A 25,765-nucleotide genomic window follows, 5' to 3' on the forward strand; every position below is an offset into this window, starting at 1 on the left:
AAGCACAGTCCAGCATCTTTTCTTGCTTTTTGAAATTGACTAAATATGGAAGGCCAACGATGTCAGTCTGTTGACTGTCTGCTCCTGCCTGATGCAAATTTATTTTGACAGTCAGACGCTCTTGAAATGTATGTATATGTATGACGTAGACTCAGATACACGCAACCTTGCTTTGAATTAATTGCTTTGAGGAAATTCATGTTGGATACAATCAGGAACTGCAACTCTAGGTTTGTTCACAGAAGACATCAAGTACTTTGTTCATGTCTTAAGCCAAATCATGCCATCTTGATTCAAGGTATTTTGTTACTTTACCTCCCTGCTACAAAACAGAATAAATCATCTACAGAACTACAACTTTGAATGTCTTGGTTCTCTCAGGGCAGCTGAACAAAAGTACATTTAGTACTGTTTCCTTGACAGAAGATTGTCTGACTGTCCTTTAGAAATGATTACGAGAAAAAAAATGAGAGAAAAAGCAAGCTGTAACAGGATGCAGAAAAAATATCATGTTTTTCTATGTTTAAAGCTGCTGAAACGAGAATAAAAAAGCCGTTAAGGGCACAGGAAAAGATCAGACAGGCACTAAAAGTGCAACTGAAGACTGTTATTAGGATCACAGACGGGAGAAATGCTTCTCTTGGAAAGACTTTAAAAATAAATGGAATTCCTCTCTGAAGAACTGTTTCTGCCCAATTAAACACATGATTCAGTTGCTTTATCAGACTTTAACTGAGCACTAAAAGACAAAATATAAGTAATGAAAGAAAGATGGAGTGGATGACAAAATGACCATGGACCACAGTGAAGACTGGAGCGATTCTCTGTGGTGTGGAAAACAGAAATGCTTCTCTTGCCTGAGTCAGCTGTGCACTTCATTTAGTGAGCATCTGATTTATTATGACCAACCTCGCCAAATGGCGTTCCACGTTATACATTCATATTGTGAGGAATAATTGAAATGCCAAGCAGTCGTACTTACTCAATCCACATGGAAGAGACGGTTGTACAGGCTGTGGTGAAAACATCATGTATCCTCCCTGTTTTGATTTTAATGTCAGTTGGTAGGAGTGTGTACAGGATTTCTATATATGTAGACACAAGTTTTAACTGAGCTTCTGAGCAATTTACCATTTACAGCTAAGGGCCAATTACCGAAGGCAGCAAGTCCTGCATGTCCAAAAGGACCATCGTCGACCTGTCTGGCCTCTGGCCCTCGTTGGGCATCAGGGAATGCCGGGAAACAGATCCACACCCTACCAGTGAAGCGCTATGAAATATTAATCCTCACTTCTTTCCTGACAGCGAAGAATAGTCTGGCAGCTAAAATGTATGCGTCTCCATGTGTGTGGCTAAGGTTTTGTTGACACATATATATGATGATAAAAGTAGATGGAACATGCTAGAATTTGGGTGTTTGTGTGAGAGAAAGACATAGGATGCGGCTGTGCTGCAGTAATGCGTCAACAGTGTCTTTGCTCTGTGTCATTCAAAACAAGTGAAAGAAAGGATTCCCTTAAAACAACTCTAGGCTGTCTTGTTGTTGGAGCAGAAATGTAAAAAAAAAAGAAACTCTCCATATTTTGAACATCACCGAGCACAATCAAAGCAATGAGATCTCACTCAAATGTTTGTGTAGCTGAAGGCAGAGGAGGAAAAGAGTCAGTGCAGTAAGGGTTAGAGTCTTGTGAATGCATCACAAAAGTGAGGCAGCGTTTCACTTTCGGGATAATCTTTGGACCAGTGAGACCATAAACGGCATGATAAATAGATTTCAGAGTGGCTAAGAACTTCTGTTAATTGTGTTGTAGAGCTGTAATGGCAACAGGAAATGGAAATGACCACAAGGTCTCCCAGTGCACTCTCATGTTTTCAGTAGCATGGAATTTATTTGTTGATGGGTTATGAAGAAAAAGAAATGTAAGTTTTCAAGTGGAATCACTTTAAATGACCACTTAAAATGTGCTCTTGTTAAAAAAAATCTCAACTAAGTAAAATGGCCTAAATGAGCCTTGAGTAGCAAAAACTAAAAAAGAAATTAATATGAATCCTTATCTGGTTTCAGTCAATGTTTCAAACTTTTAGTTTAAATGCCAGATTATGCCTTTTAAAACAAGTGCTTGTTGAATTAGAAGCATATAAGCAAACCTTTTTATCATCTGACAGTATCAGAACTACCTATGTTTAATGAATATTCAAGGCTGAAACAATGTGAAGTACCTCAGAGCGTGCAGTGCAGACCACAGCATCTTGTTTTTGAGTATCTTCATTTCTTTGCTTGAAGTGTGTTATTTTCAGACCTTAACACTGCTTTGAGGACATTGCTTTTATTTCTCATAACCAGAAGGGGTTATCTCATTTTTGTGGGGCCGCTGTGATCTACAGTTACACGGAGGATTGAGTCGAAAAGATGAGAATGAAGAGAGTAACAATAGCCAAGCTTATTTCAGGGGAATAAGGGGATGTGTTGGGTCTTGGAATTTAAATCCCCCCTATATTATAATCTTGTTTGGGTTTGGGAGCAGTAGCATAGTTCAAACTGAACGGCTCTGCCCTACCTCTAAATTCAGGGAAATGCAGACTAGCAGCTTTCTTCTGGTCTACTGAGATGTTCCTCTGTTTTATAGACTGTTTGTCACAGGGGGAGTGGGTTGATTTCTATGACTAATCCTGCTAAAAACAGCTCTTATGACATACCTTATTTGGCTACACTTTGTTGCTGCTGTACTGAAATAAAGCTGCAGTAAATTGTTGTGCATATGATTTCAATCATGTTTTGTTTTTAACATGTACATTATTGTATTTATACCTAAATACACTCATTTCTATTCAATGCAAACTGGCCATGAAGTCAAAGGCAGTTACATTTTTTGTTTCTAGAGCACACACAGCAGGAAAAAACATCTGTTTTGGTATTTTATGTTTTGTCATTTGTGATAAACGATGTTGCAGTGATTCGTCTTCAGAGCTCTGCCTTCTTCCACCATGTATTTGGGAGGGGGGAAAAAAAGAAATCACAGGTTTCAGCAGCATTCACCAGCAACTGCGCAGGGTAACTGTGTGGGTGGAAAAATGAAAAGCAGAAATCTAAATGTGTCTGACACACCGTCCGCAGAGCCTCGCTGTATCCTCTGAGAACTCTGGGTAGACTGGCTGCAGGTATGAGAAACAATTCATGGGTGCAAGACGCATTAAAAAATAAATATTACAGCAAATAAAGCCAGAAGCTGGTAGAAACACATTAATATAATGGCAGTGGGTCTGAAAAATTCCTTCATAATGTTCTCGTTTTCATTGTCCTTTACAGATTGATGATGAAATAAAAAATAAAAAACAGGAGTATCGCTCTCTCTCAGACTTATTTCCCAAATCCTATGGCATGACAGATGCAAACATAAAGCAACCCCTCGCCCCCATCAGTGTTTTAAAGAAAAAAAAAAAAAAGAGTTTTATATGGTTTTGCCCATGAGGGAAGGTCTCCATCAGCAGCTCTGCTCCTCAAGGCTCAGTGGGATTGCAAGAATAAGAGCTAATCAAAGCCTCTCATCCTGGAGGCTGCTGAGAGGAGGAGGACTTCCTCTTGCCTTTTAGCACCTCAGTCTGAAGGGTGAGGGATTTCACTGTGGAGGGGTGAGTACAGCCTCACTGCCCATCACCCAGACAGACGACTTCAAGCTGTTCGGGGCTTTCGGACAAGATCTCAACTGACCTTCCATCACTTCCAGACTGTGCTCAGAACACATGGCTTATGAGGACATGGCTGACATTTAAAGTCATTTCCTGGCTTTGTTTTTTGTTTCTTTTTCCAGTCACATCTTAATGTCATGAGACAGTCTAATCAGAGAAATGTGTTTAAAGTCACTTCTCAGTTTGACTTTAGTTGTTTTGAGCAGCCCGTTATCAGCCTTTGTGGCTGATTACTGAATTTGTTGTGAAATAATTATCTATCCAGGGAGCACACATTATCCTCTTATCAGCAACCTGCTTAACATTCAAACAGGTCACATTCACAGCAATGAAGCACTGGTAGAGCCCATCAGTATCACCTGAGACATGTTTTGCTAAAAAGTACACAGGCAAAGGGACCTCAGCAGCAGATGACATCGGTTTGCTCATCAATTATTAAGCACTACAGTATGCACATCTTGAAACACCAGTACCATTTCTTATTTTAGCTTTGAAGCATCTTTATTTCCACACGGAGCAACAAAAGATGAGATTTAGCATTCGGATCTGAATTCAGGAAGTTTATTAGCAAATGTTTTGATGCATCTTGCCTTTCGATTCCGTCTACCACACCCCTCTGTCAGAATCTGCCAGCTAGTGTATAGCAGCATAATCCTTACGGTTGCTTTTTGACTGAAAAAGCTCAGGTCATTACTTATCCAATCTGCTTAAGTAACCAGTAGGGTCAACTCGTAGATTATAACCGATGGATTTGTAGATAATTCCTCATGAATCTCAAAAAATTTCAGTAGTTGCCCCTTTACACTTTTAATGCAGTGCAAATGTAGGAATTGCTTATAGTCCCTCCCCGACAACTTTTGTGTTCATTTTCATACCACGGATACCTGTGATTCAGCTACTAAAATATGACCCCCCTCCCAAAATAAATAAATAGTAACTACCACACTTAAAGCATCTGAACGGTTCTCTGAAATGACTGCGCTCACATACATTGATATGTTTGATACATGCAATAATACTTAGTTTTCTGTGTTCTGCAGTTAAGGTTTACTGTAACAACTCTTACAATATTTTTCCTTCATCCTTGAAAAATAAATGTTAATATTTAGGGGAAAACATCTATGCTAAACCCTCAAAAGCATCTATTCAAATAACTATACCTAAAAAGACTGCACATGGACTCCTTTTTGAATAAGTTCACAAAGAATGATGAATTTAAATAACATTTACTTGCGCACATCACACACACGCATACAGAGACAATCATGGTGGTACAGATGAGAGGATAGCAGTCAAAGTCCAATCAATAAAACGGAATGATGAACATACTGTACAGCTGCATCTCTTGGTCCATACACAACATGAGCAGTCTGCTGTGGTGTCACTCTGAAACATCAGCTGTCAAACATACAGGAAGAAACAAACAATGAGCAGCATTTATCGTTCAAAACACATGACCATGGCCAGGTAGGATTCAAGAAAACAGATGTTTTGGACTCCAGAACAAAAAGAAAAAAAAAAAGAAAAGAAAAAAAAAAGGATCAAGCTTTAACTATTTACACAGCAAATAACACAGAAATGGTAAATGTAGATAGAAGCCACGCAGGGTGGGAGGATCTCACAAAACATCGTTAAGGCTCAAGTGTAGCTGCTTTCTCTAGCAGAAGTCAGAGGTAATGGGTTTTCACAATCAACCTGTCAACCAGTTAATTAGTAAAACAAAAGGAAACGAAATCAGAAACAAGGACAGCCATGTCACCGACCAATCATCTGCCTCCAGCTTCCATTAGCATGTCCCCGGACAGACTTAAACACAGGCTGCACTCATCATTCTAGCCACCATGCACTCAAGTGGAAGAACCAATTCAGCCTCTTGCTGATGAGAACACAAATGTTACTGTATTCACTGTGCGCTCGACAGGCGTCACAGCCCCAACCAACCAGCTCTCCCAACAAGGTGTGGCGTTTGGTTTTAACAACATTCATTTAAAAAAAAAAAAAAAAGAATAAACAACTTTGCAAAACAGTAGTCGCACACAAAAATATTTGACTCCTGGGGCAATGAGTGTGAGGAGACTTTGAATGGCATCTTTTACAGGCGTTAGGATTGTGACCAGTGTCCTCCAAGTGCATCACTCGACAACCGGTGCAGAGAACAGCATCCATAAAAACAGGTTGGAGGGTGTGCATCAAAAGACAACGTGGAAAAGTTAAGGCTCCAGAAAACATCCCAGAATGATTTAAATAAAAAGCTTTACCGTATAATACATTGTTGGGTACATACAACTAGCAGTATGGATGGAAAGCTGCATGTTCAGCAACGAGAAAAAGCCTGAATCCAAAAATGGTTTAACAGCAAAATATACAACCCTGTGGCAAGAAGGGGAAAACAAAACACCATCGCAAAACAATCAACTGAACTTTTTACATTAAGTTAGGAAATATCAACCATTATAAAAAGCAGCACGAGGCTGTCACTATAAACTGGCCAAACCATCTGTAGACACACCACACTCAATACAGGGATAGGTCCAAAAAAATTAAAAAAAAAATAATAATAATAAATGCTTCAAAGAAAAGACTTCATTAGCTACTTAAGCTTTTTTTTTTCTCCACTCTGTACAAGTTTAACAGAAACTTTAAAATAATAATAATTAAAAAAAAAAAAACAACAAAGTAAAAATTTCATTTACAAAGCACAGTAAAAATAAAATACACACAAAAAGGAAAGAAAATAAACAATGTACACAAAGAATTCCCTTGGAGTGACAGAACTGCCAAGACAGAAACAGGCTTCACTCTACAGCGCCCTCCGGGGGTCACTCAAAGGAGTACAGGACTAATCCAAGAACCACCACCTATTGAGCCGCTTGGAGATGCCACTGCGTCCTGGCTGTCGAATGGCTACTCTTACAGCAAGAGGCATTCAGCTGTATTCAGAATATGCGCTTACGCTTAAAGTAGGAGTCTGCATAGTGACCACCAAGGCCTTGGGAATGCTGGCCCACGTAACCACCCTCAGGGCTCGGCTCTGGAGACGGGATCAACCGGGAGAACACGCGCTTGTGGCTTCCGATGGGTGTCTAGAATTGACGAAAAGAGTCGATGAAGAATCGCTTTTGTATGAGAGCAATGACGGGTAGTTAAGATAGTTTGGTAATTACCCTCATAACATTTCCCAGGCCTGGAGGATAGTTGGCGTTGTGGCTCACAGGAGGCATTCCTACAGCCTGAGGACAAACGACCAGTTTTCAATGACCTACATTACGTCAACCAAGGCACTCAAAGTGCAACATCAAATATTGAAGACTAGTCTCTAGCACTATCACTATTGTATCTACTTCATGCTTACGAGTGATAAATGGTTCAAAAAGGAAGAAAAAAAAAAAAGTCTAAATCAATCATCAGGTTTAGATGTACCCTATTGAGGTGGGTGGTGGGGAGGCTGCCGTTACTAGAAGCCTCAGGCCCTGAGCTGAAATATGACGACAGGGGTGGGCTGGAAGGGTAAGCGAAGTGGGAGAACTGCTCACTGTAGTCGTGGTGACGAGAGAGCTGCAGATAGTAATACAGTTCTGAACATGTTGGACTAAGAGGGAGGTTCACATTTAATTTATTGACATAAAAAATAAATATACATTTTAAAAAGTGCTAGAGCCAGCTGACATAGCCGACTAAAACATACCTCCTGACCAAATCCTGCCAAGGCCCCAGTATCAAGGTTCTCCTGCTGTTCGTACAAGTGGGCCAGGGGATCCTGAGGAGAAACACCAGATGGGCATCAGACCGCATCACATCGCCTATAGCCTACTAAATGAGCAACAATGTGCAGGCCACCGTGAATAGTAAAAGCAGCATCCTTTAATGTCATAATATTAGAAATGTAAACGGACAAAGCAGTAACATCTGCCATTTACCTGGTGAAGAGGAGGATATTCAGAGTTGTAGGAATCCTGGTAACGCAGGTTATAATTTGGCTGTATGCTATGATGCGAATGCTGGTTGGACACGTTAGTTAGTGTAGGCCTTTTTTTATAGGGATGAGGTCTGCAGCTCGCTCCTGTGGCAGAGAACGGGGAGGCAGATATAAGCGGGATATATCTGGCTTACTGTGAACCACACAGTGCAATAACAACAAACAAAATAATGATTTGTTAAAAGCATCTCACCTGAGGGAAAGCTATTGTTTACATTAAGAAAGCCACTCTGTGGATGGTTCACATCTTTTGGAGGATCACCCAGTAAAGAAACCTGACATTAAGGAAGATTGTTATCCTTCTTTTCCCCACCAACTTCTTGCACATGATAGTAAAACAAAAGCAAAACACTGGACAAATCCCAAGAGCTGAAAGGACTTATGGAAATAGTAACCTCACCCCATGTGCTGTGAGGCCATCTGCCCCCATCATGCCACCCATCAGGGGCATGGAGATGCCCGGTAGGGTGGGAGAGGAAGTCTGGGGGAAGCTGCACACTGATGTGGGGGAATCCTGCTCCCTTGCCTGGGCTCTGCCAATTGGCATCTGCTTTAATGGGGGCCGAGGATCTGTCTGCAGACCCAGACCTGGGACAACACCACCTAAAGCAAAGAAAAATATGACCCGACTCATAATCAATGCAATAAATCTGATCCGCTTCGCTACCTTTGTAGAAAGTTTTCTATTGGGAAATTAAAGAGGTTTTTTTTTTTTTAAAACCAAAAAATCTACTTCACAACATTAAGCCTAAAAGAATATCATGACCACCATAAGCAGTGCCAAGCATGACAAATGAGCAAAGATACAGATGTTTACAATCAGAGGGAAAGCGAAAACATGCAATTAGTAGCTCAAGGTGCTACAGCTGGATGTCAAACCTTGAGGGAGATCTCCAAGCAGATGGGCTCCCTGCTGGACGGGCAGAGCAGCCAGAGGATTCTCTCCAATGAGTCCGGCCTGTTGGCAGAAAGACAGCAGTGTCACAAGAGGGTCACTCTACCTGACTGCAACACTCATGCACTGAACATCACTGCTGAACTACATAAGCACTCTTAATCAGCACCCAAGGTTTACTCACCACATATCAAATTATGTCCTCACAGAACAGGAATTTACCATTTTGGCACACAATAACGAAGCACACCTACTACATCACTCAGAACCACTCAAAAGAACACCCCACACACACACAATCTTAAAAACGTCACACCTTCGCAGAGAGAGCCAACCAGCAGAGGTGAATCGGTTTTCTATCACCAGTCCCATACAAAGACTGGGACCCATCTAGCTTCACCCTTCACCTCACTTGAAAGCCAAACACTAAACACCATCATCACTCACACAAGGCACTAGAGGGTTTTCTTTATTGTGCAGCACCTGAGCCCACAGAAGATGATTTCCCAGAAAGGCTTGCTAATGGCGCAGAGGGATGGAAGAAGGAGAGGGGGGAGGGAAAGCGTGTATGAGTGGGAGAGGATAAATCGAAAACAGGATGAAGGAGCAGCAGGAGGGAACATATCAGAAGAGCCTGAAGGGTAGATGTACCTGCTGGACCTTGGCCTGGTTCTGAAGCAGCAGCTGGAGCAGGGCAGCAGAGAGAGCAGGGTTGGCCAGCAGGGGCATTGCAGGGGCTGCCCCAAGGAGGCCTGCACATAAACATCAACAAGATTCACAACACCGGAACAAATCTTAAACTTAAAATCAATGATCTGGAGCGGCAGCTGACGACTCTTTACCTTGTTTGTGTGCCTGTGACAGAGGGTTGAGCAGCATCTTGAGGGTAGCAGGGTTATTGAGGCCTGTGAGAATCTGCATGGCTGTAGGGTCAGGCAAGAGACCTTTGCCCCTGTTTACAGCCTTGGAGAGAGTGGAACAAGACAAATAATAAGCACAGGAACTATGACAAACTATAAGGCCGCTGGGAATCCATTTGACTGGAATACCATGGTTTGGGCTGCAATCAGAGCTGCCAGCATGCTTCGTCCAGGTGGACCGGGGGCACAGAAGGACACCCTTACATGTGTCCCGCCCAGCAGCCTGCCATCTGTGAGTCGCTGCGCCTCCTCAGCCATCTCCGCAGTGGCAAACTCCAACACAGCAAAACGCCGAAAACTTCCATCTTGTCCCTGAGCCAACTGTGGGCAAGAGAAATAAAACGGTCATTGGAATTCCACAACCCTGCTGCCATTGAATACAGTCGATGGGCTTAAAGTATAATAAAGTCACTTAAATATTTTCACTAAGGACATATTTTGGCACAATTTTTGATAAGTGAGCGAGAAATTAATGAATAAATCATCCGAATGGGATAAGTTCTTACGTCAGCCTCTCATTCTACACTTAAAAACTTAAACAGTGAGGTCTGTCAGAACAACCATTCATTTAGTGAGGCTCATGTAGCGTTTGGCAAACTTCCACAACATTTTTAATCAACATAATTACATTTGAAAACTTAAAAGAAGAAAAAGTTCAATCACTCGCAAACACTTTCCTGTTCATGTGACTCGAGTTTCCTTTAAAAGCATTTTCTCAATCATTCGTCACACGTCGTCATTGCCGACTTCAACGCAATCTTAAAAAGTAATAATAATAAAAATAATTAAAAAACTGCAACCGACAGAAAACTCTTTCCATGCCCGTCATGCTAAAAAGACACCCCTCTCTCTCATTCCAGAAAAGGCTGCTGAATGACACCCCCAGGGGGAGTCAGGTGGTCATCACCATAGAAACCAGCATTTGCTACTGCTATAGACACTTTGAATGGCCACATGGAAACTGGGGTAAAGGTGAAAGGTGCTCAAAGATCAAATATGGAGAACAATTTTATAAAATCCTGACTAAAATATCAAACACACCTCTTAAATGAATCCCGACACCCGTGGGACCAACTTTACCCCCTTCTGATACAGATGGTGGCGCTTAGCATTCACTAAGCTCTTAATCTGCCCTTTGACTGCATAAAGCAACACAAGCTGGATGAAGGAACCACCATTATTAAGAGATAGAAGGGCATTCATTTTTCTTGATGTAAACTGAAATCAGGGTAATGTAATCTTCAGAAGTCAGTAACTCAATGAGTAGCAGCGCGTTTGTGTGTAGTAAACCTGACCTGGCAGAACACAGGCGTATGAGTGTCAGCCAGGGCATTGTGGAGGTCTTGGGCAGTCAGCAGGCTCGGGGGCAGGCGGTCAATGCACAGGCATTTGGAGTGCAGCTGTGGATATGTGAGCGAGCCCACCTCAGTCCAGTGGACATACAGCATGCGGGAGCCCAGCTGCTTCCCCAAGAGCTCCGACTTGGCTCTGGCTGCCGAGTCCTTCTTCATGTACTCCACAAAGCCGTAGCCTTTGGAATGGCCTGTGCACGCGCTGTAAACTAGGAAGCAGCGCTCCAAGTTGCCAAAGGGTCGCACCAACTCTTCAAACTGCTGCTGGGTGAAGGCTCGGGGCAAGTTGGCGATGCACAGCAGAGCGTCGGTCGGCTGCAGCTGCACGGAGATCTCCCGGTCCCGAAGCATATGCTGGTGGAACTCTTTGATGGCGCATTGCGCCTGTTCCCCATTGAGTAGTGTCACAAATGCTGAGTGATGAAGAAGGGAAAGAGGTAAATTCTAAATTTAGTGCAATGTGAGGAAGGGACTTTTGCTCAGCCTGCAATCAGAAAAAGATCAACTTTCAATTCACAGAAGGTCTCAGAGGGCAAATCCTGTTGACACCGTTTCCACCTCAGCATGTTTGGTAATGCTGATGGCACAATGTGAGGGAAAAGCCATCTTTTTCTGCCAGTGATGCTAAACTAGTCTTAGGGACTGACAAGAATCTCAGGCATTTTAACTGGCTGATCATCACTGAAAAATAAACTAATAAAAAAATGTATTCACATATAGAAGTGTATAATTTTTTTAATTATTGGCATTTACTTAATAGCAATGTGACAAACTCTAGATATTGTAAAAAAAATAAAATTAAAAAAAAGAAAGCACAATGCCACTGGTTTTCTGCCACAACAGCTTAGTAGATACCAGACACAACCTGAAATTACCATCTGGCTCATACTATTTTGGACCATTATAAGCCACCACTTTCTAGAGAAATGTAGTTCTGCCAATTTGCTAAGCCACCAAAATGCCTTTTCTGGGCTGTTTTTTTTATTTTTATTCATCTATTTTAATTACGAAGTCTCTCCTGAATTCAAATGTGGCTCAGAAGGAATTAAATTTTTCTGCTGCGCTTCAGTGTGACAAGTGAGCTCCACCACTTTTTAAAAACTGATCCATCTGTATGGCTGTCATAATGATTAGTTACTGGAACAAACTGACCATCTAAGTCTTTACTAAAGGCACTAATTCGTGAGTCTTTGCTCACCAGGAGTCAGGGATAGTTTTTTCTTTAAATGAGCAGTTAGCAAACTTGTTACACTGTAGCAAATAGGTCCATTAAGGAGAAACAGGATTGTTTCCCTGGCTCTTGCTTTTTTTTTTGTTACCATTCATAGATTAACTGGGGTTTGCATGAAATCTATAAATCACTAGATAAAGTGGTATTTACAACATGATGGACACTGGAATTAGACCAACCTGTGCCCTTGTATTTGTCAACAAAGCAGTACTTCAGATCATAACTGCCCAACAGCTCATGGACCTCCTGCGAAAAAAAATAAAAAAATAAAAAACAACAGGCAATGATTACATCAAGACAGTTACATTTATTAATGCACAGTATAAAACGCCATCATGTCAGAGGTCATTTGATTTCCTGTGTCGAAAATTCTGTCAGTAATGTAAAGGATGTCTGTCTAATTGCAGATTTGTATCATCATATAATTAACTCGTTCATGTTCACTGGGAAACTAGCGACAAGTGCACCTGTAGGGGGAATGAGAGTTGAATAACTCCCATTGTTCTAGGAGAAATTGTTCTGCGCTGCTTTTACCCATTGACAAACGAGTGGTGATGCTCTCTAGCATTTTCTGAAACGGTTTTTTTTTTTTTGTCCCTACGCCTTCCATCTTTTGTTATATGGCAGCTCACATCTCGAACTCCCTAAACACCCAACCCCCCTTTCCCTGTGAACAATGGTACCGCCCGCAGGCCCACCGCTCCCCACGAGTCAGGCACGTTCCCAAAAAAGAAAAAAAAAAAGTAGCATCTCGACTAAATCATAGTCAGGCTAATACAAGCAGACAATATTAACAACAGATGGAATAGTTAAAAAATACGTATTGCACTTGTATCTCCCTGTACTGATTAGAATAACAGACCATTTGTCTTACTGGTTTGAACAAGGTAATAAAATGTGAAAGTTGCTAATCGGTTACCAGCAAGGCCGAATTGGCAGGTCACACAGGCCATAGTTGACCACTTGATTTGACAGTTAACTTAGCACCTGGCGTTTAACACAAGTTGTGTGAATTGACACACTTAACCTATCAAACAATACCATTCTAGTTCAGTAGCTCTCACTAAACTGCATTCTGGCTTTTAAATCAGCTGCAGATGCAATTAAGTGATTTAAAACATACAAACAAAAGTTAAAAGGCAACCAACTAGTTAAAGGGCTAGCAGGCTAACGTTGGTAGCATGGTAGGGATATTGGAGCTAGGCTAACACTAGCCAAAGTGCCCCATAAATTGTTCACCCGCTAATGAACATCCAATTTGCAAGCAGTTTTTAATCTTACCTGATTACTAACGTCGGGGGGTAGGTTTTTAATGATTATTTTCCTTCGGTTGTAAAACTCCCGACGAGTTCTCTCTAAGCGGCTCTCGATTTCTTCAGGGCTCAGTGATGTCAGGTCCTCGTCGACCCTTCGCTGACACTCGCGTTCCGGTGTCGCGTCCTCTTCTCCGGGTACGAGTTCAGAATACCGGCGATCTCCGGCCATCCAGTTTTCTTGATTTGCAGCGAGATCGTAATTTCCATTAAGTGGACGAGAGACAAAACAGGGCCCAGTGTCTGTGTTTTCATCTCTGCCAGCTGTGCTAACAGATACGGCAGCCGCCATCACTTACTTTGGTGGAAGTTTTATCTGTCTGGAAAAACTGTCGGATTTGAGCAGTTTAAACAATACACACATGGTTCCAGCGCCGCTTCTGATTGGACGAGAGGAGGATGCATTCTCCATGACTACGACGCAACGTAGTGTGGGGGCGTGGTCACTTCAAGCAAACCTTTTTGGCCTTCCCGTAACCCGTGATTTACTTTTAAGTACTTATTTTAAACATTGGTTGACTGTATATATACAGTGGAACAGTGTCAACCAATGTTACGTATATACTGCATAGTAGTTACTGTATATACTGTATAGTATAGACACATACTATAGACATATATACTGTATAGACATATATACATATATATATAGTATAGACATATATATGTCTATACTATATATATGTCTATGTACTGGTGTGTTTCAAAAATGCTTTCCAATTAAAAAAAGCAAAAAAAAACCAGACCTAAGCTCGAAGACAGTCAGTTATATTTTTTAGACAAGGATATACCAACAGAGCAGTCAGTTGCTGAAAACTTCCAAACACCAGTGTATTCAAATGTATTTATTTGTTTTTATCTGTTTATCTGTTTTTTTTAACCTTATCAGCTTTTTCTCATTTGCAGTGACAATCTGGCCAAGAGGCTGCAGCAAAATGCAAAATATACAAACAGCAATCATAGTACAAGAAAGTAAAAAAACAATCACATAGAACAGTTAAAAACATTAAAACCATTCTCACACACAATATACATGACCTTTAACAAGCAGATTCCAGAAGCAAATCTAGGTAGAGAGCTTTAGCATTTGTTTTTTTTTTTTGCATCTGATTCCAGTTGTTAGAGGCACCAAATTGGAATGAGGAACAGTCAAAAGTAGTGCAAACTTTTGGAATGTACATAGTGATAAAGTTACTAGGGCGTGAGTTGCAGTTGTTTGTTCACAAGGATAAATTGCATGACAAGTGTTTAATTGCCCAACTTACTGCCTTGTGCCAAATGCATTGTCTGCACCAACATTCCACAGATAATTTCAGGTTTCTTGAAATAAACCACCCTAACATTCCCAATACAAGAAGGAGAAACTGAACAGAGGGTGACTGAATACAAATGAGTCAGACTCCCAGTGTGTGAACCCATCAAGAAGCACAGAAGAGGGTCCGTGGTCGTTAAGGGAATGCTTTGCCACAGGCAAAGTTAGTGATCTTGAACCAGCATTTACATGGACATCACTCCGGGCGTTATAGCATTTAAAACTAATTTAATTTGCAACGTAGCAAGACAGTAACCTCAAGTACACTCACATGCCAAGTAAACACTATTTGAATAATAACATGCAATCATTGAGATCATGACCAAGTCCATCACTCAATTTCAATCACATAGAACTTATTTGGGATGAGTTTGACTGAAGAGTTCAAACCATACAGTCAACAAATGCACAGCTACTCTGTCTTAAAAATCCATGGGGACAGATTTGAGCAAGCTACTGCCAAAATGGTCAGAGCTTGCATAACTGGGATCAAAGCCAAATGTGGCTATATTTAAGAGTCAGAGTCCTAATGTCTGTAACATTAAACTTCCTTTACTAGTATTCTTACATTCATTAGGTGTTTTTGCCTTTCCCAACAATATTTTCTGTCTATAAAATTTAGACAAAACAAATCTGAGTTGCAAAAGCTGATAATTTGGCGTTTTATTCAAACAGTTGGAGAGTAGTTTAATCAAATATTTAGTGATCATTAGTGAAGATTTTCCACTTTGAGTGATGTTGAAGATTTCAAAAAAAATAAATAAGAATAGTATCTTGTATTTGTTTACATATCAATTATGCCTATTCATAGCCTTAGATGTTGAGACATAGATGCAGAATTTGTTTTAGCAGTTCAATAGTCTTCTTAAAAATGCAACACAGGAACAGAAATGACATGTTTGTTGCTGTAATAGTAAAATTGTAGTTCCAAATAGGACTGTAAAAGGTTGTGTTATCTGATAGGTCAGTATAATATGCCTTATACACAGAAATTAGTGTATTTAGCCACTAGAAAATATCTGTATCTCCAGGGGGCCTCACAGTCCAGACAAGGATCAGATGAACCAATGTTATTTCCAAAAGTCAGCACTTGGAGGAGCAAGAATTTCACTACAGTATTAGCAATATGCACCAGAATGTCCACTGTTATTTCCATTTTATTCTTCAGATAAAATGTAGAACTTGTAGCAGCTCTATGTGTTTGGAAATCCCCTGTCTAACCACCCTTTACACCTGTCTGTGGTTGTTATTTTGCATGAACGTCTCAGTGGTCAGGTCATGCTTTTTCCTGCTGTATACCGTCTCATACTGCTTGAAAAAAAATACAATAAAAAAAATAAATCCTTCATAAACACTTGCAAACTCATTAATTGGTTTTGCATTTGATGTCAAATGTTTATTTACCGGTATGCATGTGGCTATTTTCACCCAATCCACACACAGTTTTGAGTGATTCATTTGTACATTGGACTAATTTGTCCAAAGATAAAGCAGCACACTCATGTCACAAGTCGACACAGGTCAAGAAAAGCCCATTTCATTCATCAATGAGCAATTTGCTAAAATTTTAGTATAGATTTTTATTTGAATTGAAATAAAATGATAAGAATTAAAATGTATTAATCCAAAGTAGAAATAAAAAAATAAATGACATAACTTGCTGAAGTTTGTTTTATACAGTACATCCAATGACATTTATCTAATCAACACATTCTGTCAGAAATGTTCACTTAATTTGTCTTCAATGAAAGGGAAGATGGGAAACCATTTAACATAAACTTGTTCTTACATTCACAAAATTATATGCAAAGTTAACATAAACCAAGAGAAAATATACAAAAAAAAAATAAAAATGAAATGATAAATTCCCTAGCTTTATAGAAACTCTTAATACTAACTGTGATATGTGAAAATCTTTGCAATTTACATAAACAAAACCTGACATCATGTGATGTACCACCATAAGTCCTCAATTCCGCTATGACGTTCAAGTCAAACAGAGGATACAGAAGCTTTTGTCAATAAAAGGCTATAAAGACATCTCTGTAAATAGACAAAGCAGGGAGCTGCAAAAGACAATTTATCAGCTTCCCTGTGATAAATGACTGCCCAAGTTATGACACATAGTCATGGGATCTTCCCCGGAGTCCAATCAGCAAATCTGAGACATGGAGAAGTTTGTGTTAAATTGCCAGTCATAGGTTTTGCGTATGGCCTCAAGCTTTTCGATGAGATCTTTGAATGATGGTCGCTTTGCAGGATCTGCATCCCAACACTGCTCCATCAACAACTTCACCTGTTGGCCACAGAGATAATGGAATTATTGGGTCAGTCATAACACCAACAAAATATTCGTCTTGTTTAATGGGTATCTAATATTACCTCATGTGGGCAGTCTCTGGGACACGGTAACCTCAGATTTTTCTCCAGCAGTTTTATGAGTAATAACGTAGTCATCTGTCCTTGAGGAGGCGGGATCATTTCAGCGTACTTCTACAAAAAATAAGACAGAAAAAAAAAAAACATGAGAAAAGCCAGCACTGCACACAAAGACTGAAACTGCTTATACATGTGAATGCATGAAGGCTTAAACTTGTGATGAAATATTTTTTTTCACTTACAAATGGAGGGCTCTGAAGTTTGTTGCAGTGGGTCAGGATCTCATACAGCGTAACTCCAAACGACCAAACATCAGAGGCAAAAGAGAATTTACCCTCCTTCAAGCACTCAATGGCATACCTACAAAGTGCAAGACACATAATTTAGGTTGCCCAAGTCACAGAACAAAACTCTGAATAAATGCTGCATTAACTGACCAGTATACAGGGCTGTCTCCATCCTCACGGACACGGTAGTAGATCTCTCCTTCGGGGATGTATTTTGTCAGGCCAAAGTCTCCAATCTTTACCAAATTGTCGTTTTCCACCAAGACATTGCGAGCCGCTAGATCTCGATGTACGTAGCGCTCTAAGTGCAAGTACTCCATACCCTTTAAAAAAAAAAAAAAAAAAAAAAAAAGGCAACACAATGTGTATGTAAAAATTGCGTGTGTAATATTATAAACTGACTTTTGCTACATTTGTTATACTGAAATTATCAAAAGGACAAAGCTTAAAGTAAAGTAAAGATTAACACAACCTGACATCTGTAGTTTTTAATCCAGTAAATGCATGCATTATTCTAGCAGAACTATGGCAGCAAACCATTAACTGCAGTCAAAGGACAATATACTTAACAAACCAAACTCACCTGACAGATCTGCTGAGCAAACTTGAGGCACTGGGGCACACCAACTGTATGTCTGGGAAGGTAGTCTCGCAGACTTCCCAGAGGTACGTACTCCATTATTAGCTCTACCTCTCCTCTTCCTGTGAAGGCACAACAAGGCGGTGCTTTTAATCTTTCATATTTTATCATCTTCAAAATGATGACCTGTTATCTAAACTGGTACTCAGCATGTAGTGCATTTAAACCTCTACATATTGAGATATGTAGGAAAATGTGGTGCACTTGGGGTAGATTTTCTTTTACATTTACAGAAGACCAACCAGGACGAAACTCAATACTTAGGATAATCTACTTCGCATTGCAAGTTAACAGGAGCTTACAGAGCAACCACGCCTTTGCTCAAGCAGACCCTGTATGTTGACAGAATTGTCAACAAACATTCAAAGCAGACAGAAGATGGCTGAGGACTCACCAGACTCATTGCAGCAGCCTTTGTACTTGACGATGTTGTTGTGATTGAGGGACTTTAGGATACGGATCTCCTTCAAAAAGCCCTCAGGAACAGTGTCAGTCTCTTGCTTCAAGGTCTTAACTGCCACAAATTCTCCTGTGTTGTCATTGGTTGGGTCATACATGTAGAGAGTCACCTTTCCAAAGTGACCCTAAAGACAGAACAGTGAGCAACAGATTACTCTCAACACGCAGAAAATTAAATGCACCGGCGTCATGCTGCAACTTACCTCTCCCAGGACCCGCATCTTTTTCAGGTAGCGTTTGTGGAACATGCTGGGGTCTGTTTGCTGGAGAGTTTCCCTGGGAGACATATCAGGATCTGTGTTTAAAAAAAAAAAAAAAGAGATCTGTTTCACTAAATGCACTGAGACAGGTGGAAAAGAAATACAAAGATTAAGGTGAGCAAGTAAAGACTGACTTATTTTAATGAGTTCTGTGAGCTCTCTGAGTACAGTGCGGAAACAAGGCCTCTCTTCAGGCTCATAGGTCAAACACATGCTGATGAACCTTGCAAGCTCCTGAGAGGATGGCTCAGCCAAGCGGCCCTTTTGCTGATAAAAGCGCTCTTTCTGTTGGGGCAGGAAAAGTTTCAGTGTTAAAAGCTGGTGTCAAAAGGATAATAGAGGCATGTTACACTTTGGATGAGTTGGAAGAGATGTACAGGTCGAAAGTGAAGCTTGGGCTTACCTCAGACAATGTGGAGGTACTCATGGGAAGATCGCCATTGTTGCAGATTTCAAGCAGTGTAATGCCAAAGCTCCACTTGTCAGCAACATTTCCAATAGGTGTACCACTGTCAATACACTCAGGGGCAATCCACGGGATACGCGCCAAACGCTCTGCAGTGTTGAACACCGAAAATTAAAATGACCCTGGAAGCTCTATAACAAGTCTTTTGAATGATAACTTGAATTACAACAGAATATAATCATTCATGGTACTTGAGGAACAAGAGAGAATACTTAAAAAAAACACTCCTGAAAATTCAATAGACCTATTCAACCTTTATCTGCTTTACAAACCTATTCAAACCATTGCGTTTAAAATTAAACGCCTGAACTTGGTGTTTTTGTTGAAGACAGCCTTAAACAGCACATTGTGAGGTAAAACTGCAAGACAACAGGAAACCAGTCACAAGAAGTGGTCTGGTTAAACTTTCCGGTTTCCTACATCTGATTGAAGTGAGGCTGAATAGTACAAAGATAGTGAGCTGAGAGACTTTTCTGTCAATTTAAGCTACTTAAAAAAAAAAATTACCCACACTGACATACACATACTGACCTTCCCGTGGGAGCACATTAAGTGCAATTCCTGGATCACTCAGTTTGACAAAAGGAGTAGTGCCATATTCTAAACCACGCCTTGCCACCAGAATGTTCTTGGCACAAACATTTCCATGAACCAGCGATTTTGTCTCCTAGGATAAAAACAATGGTGCAGATGTTGACTTATTGGGAGGCCATTTTTTCTTTCCATCCCATCCACAGCCTGTTCACCTAGCTACCGACTAGCAAGCAATACAGAAGAAACCCCTGCCTCAACACCATACTTTAAGTAGAACCAGTTTCTTCAGACAAAGATATTTTGTCATTTGACAAATAGTTCCTTTCCACATAAATTTCTTGTGAGTAGCACGGAGGTGGCTGCTTTTGAAAATGACTGTACAGCTTTAACGGATATCATGATCGTTAAATTACTCTTGCTTGCAGCACTTATCTCAAAAAGCCTGATAATAATTTTACTTAATTTCCTGTCTGAGTGCAGCAGCTCAGGCTCAAAAGTCAGTGTCCAGTGCGAAAAGTGCAGTAAACTAATTAGGTTTTAAATGCATTCACCACTGCACCACAGCAAATGTATGTAAGACTGTCTGAATATATGTAAATTGTTGTGTATAATGATAAAAGGTACAATAATATTGCATTTGATACAAAGAAAAAAAAAAAGTGTTTGAACTCACAAGATAATTGAGGGCGCTGGCAAGTTGTAGGGCAACAATCAATTTCCACAGACCATTCACAGATGCCTTTTCTTTGTGAAGGAAAACATCTAAAGGCCCAAACTCCACATATTCTTCAACCATGATGTCTGTGAAAGCAGGAGCAAGTTTCAGAGGTAAACAAAGGTAAACAAAGAAGTGTCATCTTTGAAGTAAGAGAGCCTATTAACATTTGCATTTGCTTCACTTGGTAACAAAAGAAATTTGACTACAGGCTCTGGAAATGTGCATGATGTGAAGACAGCAAATGAGGAAGTCACCAAAAGTGGAAAAGAGTGTATGCGCTTGTTATTGCGCTTACTTTCAGATCCTTTGATAGACACACCATGAACAAACACCAGGTGACTGTGGGATACCTGGCTCATGAGACTTGCGGTTTCAAAAAATGCCTAAGATAGACAGAGGAAAGAAATAACCAGTATAACCAGTGTAGTATAAAGATGAAACACACCACGTGATTTGTTGCACTTCATGCAAAGATGTCACAACTCTCCGGTCAACAAAGGGTTGTCGACTAGCAGTGTCTACACCACACTCAAGACAATCCAGACTCTTTTCATGAGTCGTTCCACGATGGCGGAATGATCTACCGAGCACTACCAGAACAGGGGTGTCCCTGTCTATTTTCAAGAAACTCTTAAAGACTCCACTCCTCAGAGAGCATCTCCTAACTTAGCACTTCCCCCATCTGCTTCTGCACTTCCCCATCCACCCACTGCACTTTCTCTTTCTGTACTTTGCTCTATGCCTGCCTTCTATTTCTCCACTGTCACTCCTGTCACCTCTGACGGAGCCTCACTCGTGGTTTTCCTTCTATGTAGCTTATTGTTGCATTGTTATAGTTATATCCTCATTTGTAAGTGGCTTTGGATAAAAGCGTCTGCTAAATGCATAAACAGAAAGACCAAATAGCTTACTAGAGCAAAATCAGTATGGCTTTGGTCTAGAATCTTGAGAATCACTCTGATGCTTTTGCGGTTTGCGGAGTTGTTGTTGAACTCATCGTCATCATCCTCTCCACCCCGCAGCTGCAGACGTCCTGAGTAGACGTTAGTGATGGTGCCACGGCCTAAATGCTCTTTCTACATATAAACACAAACATCCACTTGATCAATTGCAGACCAGAGAGCTTAAAGCTTGCATGATCATGAAGGCAGGAAGCAGATATAATCACCTGTATGATATCTTTGTCCTTGATTGGGTAGAAGTGCACATGGGGCTGGTTCGGAGTGAGGGGGTCAAATTGAGCACAGGAGTCAATGCCTTGCCGTTTGACTAGAAGGTTGGATATCTCTACAATCCACAAAAGATATTGACAGACTTCAGTGTCTCATGGCACAGATGAATTAATGTAAGAGAACACTTGCATCCAATACACAAACCTGCTTGTCTCGGAAAACAGCATTTTTTCACAGTGAAGCTGTCCGACCCAGACTTGAGCACAAATGTTTTGAGGTTATCTGTGAGCCCCTTCACACTGGAAAACTGTTGGTCCCAACCTTCCATACAAAACATTGAACCCCTCTGCTGGATTCGAAACTGCTTGTGACTTGGTGCCGCATCATTCTATTGGTATAAACACAGGTGGACACGTAGTCTGTGAATTTTTTCAACGATATCGCATTGCAATAATTCCCAGAGAGGCATGTGGGTGTCGACTTACCCCGTTTTTGTTGAGCACAGCGAGGATGACACGGTGATAGTCGAGCGCGCTCCAACGAACAAGGAAAGTTCCCTCCTCTGCTGCCTCCTTTTTCAGCTTGTGTAGCACAAAGTCATCACTGGAGGCACACCAGAGTTATGATGCAAGTGTTTTTCTATAACCTGTATGTGTCTGAATGTGCTCGTATAAGAGTAGAAAACTCACTGCATTGGTCCATGCAGTAGATTTGCTTCACTCAGCACTACCCTTGGGGGAGCCACTTCTCGACAAAGATAGTGGTGGGCGTCTGCAGTCAGTCGGTAGTATCCATCAAGGAGAGAAATGAAGGAACGAGCCTCCTGGCTGGAGCTCATATGTACCTCCTACATACATATACAGAAACACCACTGGCTTATAATCTTAGCTTCCACCTACAGAAATTTAGACATAAAACTTAACAAAATGCCCAAAGCAAAATCAAACACCCAAGAAAATATAGCAACACGCATTAAACAGAGGACTATGCGGTATAAATATACCATACAGTGGATTCAAAGAATTCAAAGAGTGAACCTTCTGATTGATCTGATTGTATACAGTAGATAAAGTGGATGGATGCATCACAAGAAAATGTGCCAATTAATGTCTAACAGCCTGTACACAGCAAGATAAACAAGTACACTCACCATGCACCGATTGTCCTGAGTGCTAATGCACACATTAGCTTCGGTAATGGCTATGTGAGTGATTTCCGGGAAATCACAGAAGGGGGTCCATTCATTAGGAGTGTTGTCATTTGGTTGACTTAACTGCCGCTTTGGTTTCCTTGTGTAATTCAGGTAGTCATTCCTGTGGTAAGGGTTCGCCTGTGCCTAGGTAGAGAAGTAGAATGAATAGAAGAAAAAATAATAAAATAATCACACACTGTAAAACCATAAATTCTCACAGGACTATGAGACCTAAACCATTTTATTACATACCTTCTGCACATGCACTTTCCTCCACTGAATCCCCTTGGTGCCAGACACTAAGATTTCGTGTGTGGCAGGAGCTTTGCACTCATCTTTCGAGACGCCCTCATCACGGACGATGTTTGAGTAAGAGCCGCTTCCATCGTCCCTCAGTGACAGGTAAGTGGCATTGAAAGTCTCGGTGCCAAAACGTGGAACCAAGTGTTCGAGAGTAGAGATGTACTTGTACATAATTTCCTGCGTGCCCAGCTGCCCCTTATCCACAGTGTGCTGCTGGAAGGTCCGCACGAATTCTGTGAACACCCGCCGGATCCGGAGTTTAGTCAGAAAGCTGTCTCTGGAAATGTGTTTGGCGAAAGATCTTGGAATACAGTGGAGGAAGCTGAAAACAGACATTACATTAGAATAGAAGTCTCTTATAACAAAAGCAGAAAATACAGCTACTGATTGAAAAAATATAACAAAATGAGACGTATGAATGCATGTCCATGTTAGAAACCATTTACAATATCTAAGAATAGTATTTTGCTGTAAAGAATACTTAATAAGAAAAAGTTCTTACTTTATTTTTCCAGAAACTTCCTGTAAGGTAGACCCTCTTTCAATTGCAAGGTGTGAGAGGTGAAGTACAGCCATTCCTAAGCTCTCATTCTTGAAGCGACTGAGTTCCTCTTCATTCACAAATTTCTCCATTTCAATCACTTCAGTCACAAATTCATGTTTCGCCTGATTTGGAGACACAAATAGGTTGGATACTTTGCAACTGTCAGTACATAGAACTAACTAAATAAATAAAATAAATACCACATTCTGTTAGAAGATATTACTGCATGTTAATTACAAACCTGTGCAAATAAATACTCCAAGGATGTGATTTCAAGCAGTGGAGAACCCGCCTGAGCTGTCCCAGATTTGAGAGTATAGCGGGATACAGTTGGCTCCTTGTCATTCAGTCCATGCCAGTTCCGAAAGTAAAACCTAGGCATAAGGAAAACAGAGAGTTTACAAGAGTATGGTCGCTCTCTCATTCAAATGCAGTGATACACAAATACAAACTAACCTCATGCAGTAGTGAAGCACTACGTTGGAGTTATCTTTTGGACTGAAAACGTGGTTTGGACTGTACCAGCAGCAGGTTTGTGGGTTATACAAAGCAAACAGCACATGGCACAGAGGAGTTATCCCTGTGGGGGAAACAGTGAAGTTACAATGACTTACCAACAGAACCTCTATCAAGAAACTACACAAATCCCCTTGGTTTTTGTCATTTCGCGGCAGTTGTCACTCTTACCTACAGTCTCCGCGGCTAAGATGCACAGCTCCTCTGCAGTGATATCTTCACATGTGTGAGACAAATATTTCGCCCCTTCTTTGGTCCAGAAAAGGTAAACATGTATGCCTTGAGTCTGAGGAGCTGCATTCGGGCCTGGAATTGTTTCAGACCTAGGGACTTTGGTCCATCCTCTTTTAGACATGTTGGGTCAGAACACTGACAGACGCACATATCAAGTGTTAGGTAAATCAGGTGTTGCATTTGCGCAAGTCATGCAGACATTCAAACTTATGTAAACTAAGAAGAGAAAGCAATGTTGAACGTCGAGATCGGGAAGTGGAGAGATATTTCGCTCTCGCTTTAATGGCCTATTCCGACGCCAGGGTAGGGACACATTTTGCGTTTCTGATATAGCATGCTCAGTATCAATACCTTTAAAAATATTTTATTTTCAAACCAACCTTGTAGCGTACACAAAACATGTCAACTTTTTTTGTTTGTTTGTTTCCACAAATATGACGCAAGTCTATCGAATCAGTTTGCCTGGAGGCCTTCCGGGATTTCACGTTGTCAAACGTAGAGTTTATATTATAATACACGCTTTAAAGCGTGCGTATAATGATAGGACTTTTATTTTGTCATACATATGTATAAAATGCATAAAAAAACACACACAAATCAAATGCGATCACTCGAATAAGCGTATCCGATCGTATATCAACGGAATACGAAGCGAAAACATCCACATCCCCAAAGCACATTGATTGCAGTCGGGTATCTTACCATTCAACGTCGATCTTATAAAAAGCGTTTTCTTAAAAACTCAATTCAGTGATCGGACAGGCAAACTTCATTTCTAAGAGCGTAGTTCCCCTCGACCTCCTACACTGACATTCTCGTGAAGTGTGCGCAACAACATGACTCTGCTTCCGGAAACCTTCGTGGCCACGCCCCTACCCAGACACGCTCACGTACACACAGACAGACCGCAGATCCTTCCAAAGAAGTCTGCGTGTTCTTACAGGTGGCAAGATTTCATATGGTTTCTCATCTCTCTCTGTTGTTATGTCTCCCTGCTGTGTAATTGTGTTTTCTGAATGGTCTTTCGTTTTGTAAATGATTCATCCTATTTATTGTATACTGGGTTTTTTTGGAGATGTTGTGGCTTCTATTTTGCGAAATAGTGAGTTCTGTTTTTTGTGTCCTTAATTCTGTGAAATATATGTTTTAGGAAGTATACGTTTTTAAGTTTTGTTTTGCAATCCATGACCATTCGCTGCTGCTTGTCCGTTTAATAAATGAATAGTTGTATTTGTTTAGTTTTTTACTAAAATGGTATTCAAGTTACAGCTGCCATCTTGATCACATTGCTCTTGGTGGAGAGATTTTAAATCTTAAGAGATTTATCATATTAAATAAATGTTGTAAATTGTTACAGCGATCTCCTCCATGTAAT

At 40.7% G+C, this 25,765-nt stretch overlaps 2 protein-coding genes across 3 annotated transcripts; both read right to left on the reverse strand.

The window, feature by feature from the left end:
- Positions 1-6,379: 6,379 nt before the first annotated feature.
- Positions 6,380-13,701, reverse strand: raver1 (ribonucleoprotein, PTB-binding 1). Its single transcript, XM_072368552.1, has 14 exons — positions 13,343-13,701; positions 12,241-12,307; positions 10,774-11,243; positions 9,608-9,799; positions 9,401-9,521; positions 9,210-9,310; positions 8,543-8,621; positions 8,064-8,266; positions 7,857-7,938; positions 7,605-7,747; positions 7,373-7,444; positions 7,108-7,242; positions 6,852-6,917; positions 6,380-6,770 (listed from the first exon to the last, which is right to left on the reverse strand). Exons 1-14 carry the CDS (start codon positions 13,664-13,666, stop codon positions 6,624-6,626), a joined length of 2,202 nt encoding a protein of 733 aa, XP_072224653.1. The 5' UTR covers positions 13,667-13,701; the 3' UTR covers positions 6,380-6,623.
- Positions 13,702-16,326: 2,625 nt separating this feature from the next.
- tyk2 (tyrosine kinase 2) lies at positions 16,327-25,248 on the reverse strand. Of its 2 annotated transcripts, XM_072369790.1 has the most exons (24): positions 25,093-25,247; positions 24,328-24,525; positions 24,097-24,220; positions 23,882-24,014; positions 23,599-23,762; positions 23,046-23,418; positions 22,752-22,937; positions 22,291-22,448; positions 22,087-22,204; positions 21,806-21,989; positions 21,598-21,716; positions 21,341-21,505; positions 20,725-20,812; positions 20,385-20,512; positions 19,709-19,844; positions 19,115-19,266; positions 18,846-18,996; positions 18,655-18,746; positions 18,387-18,576; positions 17,936-18,054; positions 17,503-17,675; positions 17,308-17,425; positions 17,069-17,179; positions 16,330-16,982 (listed from the first exon to the last, which is right to left on the reverse strand). In XM_072369790.1, the coding sequence occupies exons 2-24, from the start codon at positions 24,509-24,511 to the stop codon at positions 16,839-16,841; spliced, it is 3,510 nt and encodes a 1,169-aa protein (XP_072225891.1). In that variant the 5' UTR covers positions 24,512-24,525; positions 25,093-25,247; the 3' UTR covers positions 16,330-16,838. The 2 variants fall into 2 exon arrangements, with proteins under 2 accessions (XP_072225890.1, XP_072225891.1); XM_072369789.1 differs by having other exon boundaries at positions 16,327-16,982; positions 18,655-18,996; positions 25,093-25,248.
- Positions 25,249-25,765: the final 517 nt, after the last annotated feature.

Source organism: Leuresthes tenuis, unplaced genomic scaffold (assembly GCF_036924035.1).
Source record: "Leuresthes tenuis unplaced genomic scaffold, fLeuTen1.0.hap1 SCAF_17, whole genome shotgun sequence".
Taxonomy (NCBI): Eukaryota; Metazoa; Chordata; class Actinopteri; order Atheriniformes; family Atherinopsidae; genus Leuresthes; species Leuresthes tenuis.